Source organism: Panicum virgatum, chromosome 3K, assembly GCF_016808335.1.
Source record: "Panicum virgatum strain AP13 chromosome 3K, P.virgatum_v5, whole genome shotgun sequence".
Taxonomy (NCBI): domain Eukaryota; kingdom Viridiplantae; phylum Streptophyta; class Magnoliopsida; order Poales; family Poaceae; genus Panicum; species Panicum virgatum.
In genome coordinates, this window is record NC_053138.1 from 6729674 (window position 1) to 6734192 (window position 4519).

The 4519-nt window shown below is 45.4% G+C and overlaps 1 protein-coding gene across 1 annotated transcript; it reads right to left on the reverse strand.

The window, feature by feature from the left end:
- Positions 1-656: 656 nt before the first annotated feature.
- On the reverse strand, positions 657-3999 carry LOC120697142. The gene is made up of 13 exons (XM_039980269.1): positions 3868-3999; positions 3260-3324; positions 3084-3161; positions 2884-2959; positions 2475-2545; positions 2230-2331; positions 1999-2088; positions 1833-1907; positions 1709-1741; positions 1537-1617; positions 1408-1461; positions 1148-1318; positions 657-1062 (listed from the first exon to the last, which is right to left on the reverse strand). The coding sequence occupies exons 1-13, from the start codon at positions 3902-3904 to the stop codon at positions 886-888; spliced, it is 1110 nt and encodes a 369-aa protein (XP_039836203.1). The 5' UTR covers positions 3905-3999; the 3' UTR covers positions 657-885.
- Between the last annotated feature and the right edge of the window lie 520 nt (positions 4000-4519).

The window sequence follows — 4519 nt, forward strand, 5'->3', positions numbered from 1 at the left end:
TCAGATATATTCAGCGAATATTAATCCATGGAGAGGGTCAAAAGGGCATCAGTGATCCAGAAAAGGGACAGTTCTTCAGGACTACCTTCTTTCAAAAAAAGTTCTTCAGAACTACTATAGGAGATTCTCAGCAACAAACATATCAAAGCTTGGGTATCGAGTTCTCGATCAATTGGACTTGTGATTTATCAATGTGTGCTACAGAGTTTTAATTTGATTGCAGCAAATACATAAAGGTTACAAGAGACTCAAAAGGCAAGCAGAGTGCTTTTTTCAGCAGCAAAAGTGATGGTCTCTAGCTAGTTTGATCGTTTTGGAATACTGGACGTGGACTTGGAGAAAAGAAGAATTGTTCAAATCAGCTGACATGGAGGGGCTGAATACAGGGAGGCAAGTTACTTTTTCCTGTTCTGGGAGGAAAAAATTGCCTCAATAGCCTGGCGTGAGAGAACACTAGCGCAAATATTTCCTTTTAACAATTGATTGAAACAGTATACTTTTGCTGCCTCTAGGTCGAAATATATGGCATCAAACACCAGAACCATCAAGCTCGTTTACATTATCTTTTTGAAAGAATCAAGCTCATGTACATAGCAATTTCACTTCTTGATTTACCCTGATGTCATCATACAGATTCATATATGAACCAATGCAAATGCACACAAACATAAGTAACGACCTCTTTCTTCACTGTCAATGCAAAACTTGACATGTTCGTCCCAGGGATGCTAGATACAGAGAAGGTTTGCTCATACAAAATTTGAACAAAAGGGTGGGGGGTTCTCACCCACCCGTATTGCTATCACGTTTCTTCCTTCTACCACCAACCTAACTGACCAGGAAGCTATGTTATGGCTGGGCTGTGGCCCATTTCCATTGCAACTGTTAACTTAAAGCAGGAGCCCTAAAAAAACTGAGCCCAGGTAGCCTAAGCCCACCGAATCGACTTGAGCTTGTTGGATTTGCTGTGTTCGTGCTAGTCTCAGTCGAGGTCGAGGTCGACATGACAAGTGACAACCCTTCCCTGCTCGTAGACCATGTTCGGCTAACACCCTTCTGCTCCTGCAAATGTCGATCATGCCTGGTTAGAGTCGTTCGAAGCAGCAGACACAATCATCAGCGAAATAAGACTTGAACCAAACCAAACCTGCAGTGCCTCTGCTCTAGAGGATTCAGCTGCGGGTGAAACCTGGGGTAACTCTGCTCTAGAGGATTCAGCTGCGGGTGAAACCTCGGGTAACTCTGCTCTAGGTGATTTAGCTACAGGTGAGATTTCTTCCAGAGCTAGGCATGGAGCAGGACGAGGCAAACAAGTAGCCTGTTTTAAGCGCAAAAAAGGGTAGTCAACAAATAACTATGCAAACTTCAAACAATGGCAACAAAACCCTGTATGTCTCAAGATCCTACCTTCACAATTCGCTCTGAAGAATGTTTGATGCTTGCTGGAATAGATGATGACACCTGAAATCCAAAATATCTTTCAGAATAAGTGGTGCAAACATGCCATAAAAGAATAACACAAGCTATGTGACTTGCCTGGCCAACATTTCTATTCTGGACAGTTTCCATTTTTCGGGTGAACTCGCACAAGTGATGTATTCCATCTACCGTTTGATCCTGACAGGATTTATACATAGATAACATTAGTTGCATGTACTCACTGTTGAGGAAGTACAATAGAAATTGTGGTGCCATGACTTGTCCTTACCTGGGAGGATTCAAGGCGCCCCATCTTCGACTCCTGCACAAGGAGCATGAGTGCATCAGTGCATGATAATAATTATCAACAAGTAACGTAAAAAGGTAAATGTGTCCCAGAGCAAGCTGCGTACCAGAGTTCGAACAACAAGATTAACTGATTGTAAATCCTCCTGGAAAGCACTTAGATCCCCATGTATGACTGCAACCTACAAGTCAATGAGCTCCATATCAATATCCAACTTCAAAATGCATCAAAACCAGATAAACGAATATGGTCTGCGGCAAAAGGGAACCAACCTCATCCCTTGTACCTTCGATGATCTGCTGTGTTTCATCTAAACTAATATGCACACGGTCAATCCTCCCAGCTAGATGTTTCCTTGTAACCTGAACAGTGATAGCCAGAGATAATTAAGGATATGTTTTGGCTGAAACACAGAAAAATAAAATCGAAACTCTGGTGGCATCGCATCATGCAGTCCGAATGCAACACAAGTGAAAACAGAAATAAATTAAGATAAAACTTACAACAACAGTATCCGAAACTTGATCCAACTGGCTGCCAACAACATTGCAAGCATCAGATAAGCCACGCTTTGTCACAAACATCATATCAGAGAGTTTCCAGCCCTGTACATTAGTGGACAAACTTTAGATACTAGCTACGGTAGTGAAATGTGACTTTGAACTGACAACAAAGGTTTGTATGAGTGGGGCCGGTACTTGATCTTCATGGTTTGTACACTTCAATAAATGAAAGAATCAAATCTTACCTTCCACTTTATGTATGCATAGCCAATAACCCCGGCAACAACAATTGCTGTTAAAGTACATGCACCAGGTCCTACAGAAGAAGGTAAGATAACAATTATTCAAAGACTTCAATCAGAATTGTACAGAGTAGACACTATAGAGAAGTGGCCGATATTGGTATTGGATCCTGTATATTTAATGGTATAAGAGCATCAATCCCAACAAATGCATTTGAAATAACCAGGCAAAATGAGTATATATATATAAAAACTCAGAAAGTAATTCTCATCTACTGTGTGCTTGCTTTGGACTCATACATACAAGAGCTGTGTGGCATTAACTTGAGTCTGTGAAAGTTGCTCGATTCTAATCATACGCAATAACCAGATACAGTGCTCTCATTGACAGAAACCGTAAACAAGCACTGACCTGATTTTGTAGCAGATGTCACCACTGTAACTGGTCTTGAAGCCAAGTACTGTATCTCCTCCTTGAGATTGCTGACCTGAAATATTCAAGAGCCTTTTAATAACCACTGCACATTTAAAAGTCAGATCCTATGCCATTCCAAAAAAAAAAGGGGGGGGGGGGACTCCCCATCCTGCGAGCTAGACATAGTACAGACAAACCTGAGACATCAATTGCGCAGTATGTTGATCACTGCCAGACTTTGCGTCCCCAGCATCTTTCCCATGTTTCTTCAGAGACTGAGAGAGGCAGGCACATTCAAAGGTGTAAAAATTATGTCCCCGCATAAATGAGTGTGCTCATTTGAGAGTTAATCTAGCAACGAATGTAGAACTACCTTGAAAGCACCAGATAATAAATCCCCAATCTTCTCATCGCTCGTAAGAACGGATCCAGCGATGCCTGCAAGCAAAATTGGACACCGTTACTTGCTAGGAACTGCAATTTCGTTGCTCTATAAATGTTGCAAGCACACAGTGCATAAATAGAGTAGCAGTAAAAGAATAGTTGGTGGCCTTGGCCAAAGCTCCATCTTATTTATGGGAAGTAGACCATCAATCCAAATCGAGAAGTTTCTCCAATACAACTAGAACATTAGGTCGCCCTCTAACCCAGGCACGACAAAGCGCACAAAATTAAATAGCAAGAAGCTATTAGGCGCCTGGAGCAGGAACTAGGAATAGAGCAGCCAAGCTGGTTCAATGTAGCTGGGGGGAGCCCTAAACCAATCCAATCTATGGAACCGCCCAATGCCCGAGTTGACGACCAGAGGCGCTACATCCGATACAGACCACAGGGCTGGTCGGCCGGAAGTCGAAAGAGCGCCCCAGTGCATAAACCCTAGCATGTACAGTGCTTGCTAAACCCCGGCCGCGGCCGGATTTGATTCGTCCCGTTGCTAAGCTGGGGCAGAGGAGGGGGTTTCGGGGGGCGCGGGGGACGAACCGGAGCCGAGCGCGATGGCCACGTTGCCCAGCACCATGCCGGCGGGGCGGGGAGAACCCTCGCTGTCGGCGCGGAGGCGAGATCAAACGGCGGCGACGGCGAGGTGTATGCCGCGGGTTAAAAAAACCGCTCGGAACCGGACCGGTTACCGCGGTTACCGGTCTAACCGGTCCGGCCCGGTTTCGGTTCCGGGCGGTTTAAACCGGGGCAAAATTCAAATTTTAAATTTGAATTCCACGAAATGAAAAAATCCCAAAAAATTCATAAAAATACTTCAAGTTGCGAGAAATGTAATGGTGTCAAATTTTTTGAAATATTCATTCATTTGATATATTTTGGGGGCATTTGAATTTTAAAAAAAACAGGCGGCCCATTAAGGCCCAACGGCCCGTCACCGACACATAAGGCGCCACACCCCCCTAGAACCTTCAGACCTGCGCCCCCACCCCATTTCCGCCTCCCTCTCCCTCCAGGCGGCGCCAGGAAGCCCGACCGCCGGTGACCGCCGGCCAACCGCTCGGTTAGCGCGGCTAGCCGGCCGGCAGAACCGTTTAGTCGGCCCCGGCCCGGATCTAACCGGCCGCGCCGGTTAACCGGCCGGGCGCAGCGGTAAGCCGGCCGGAATCGGCGGTAAGCCGGCCTGGGAGGTCGG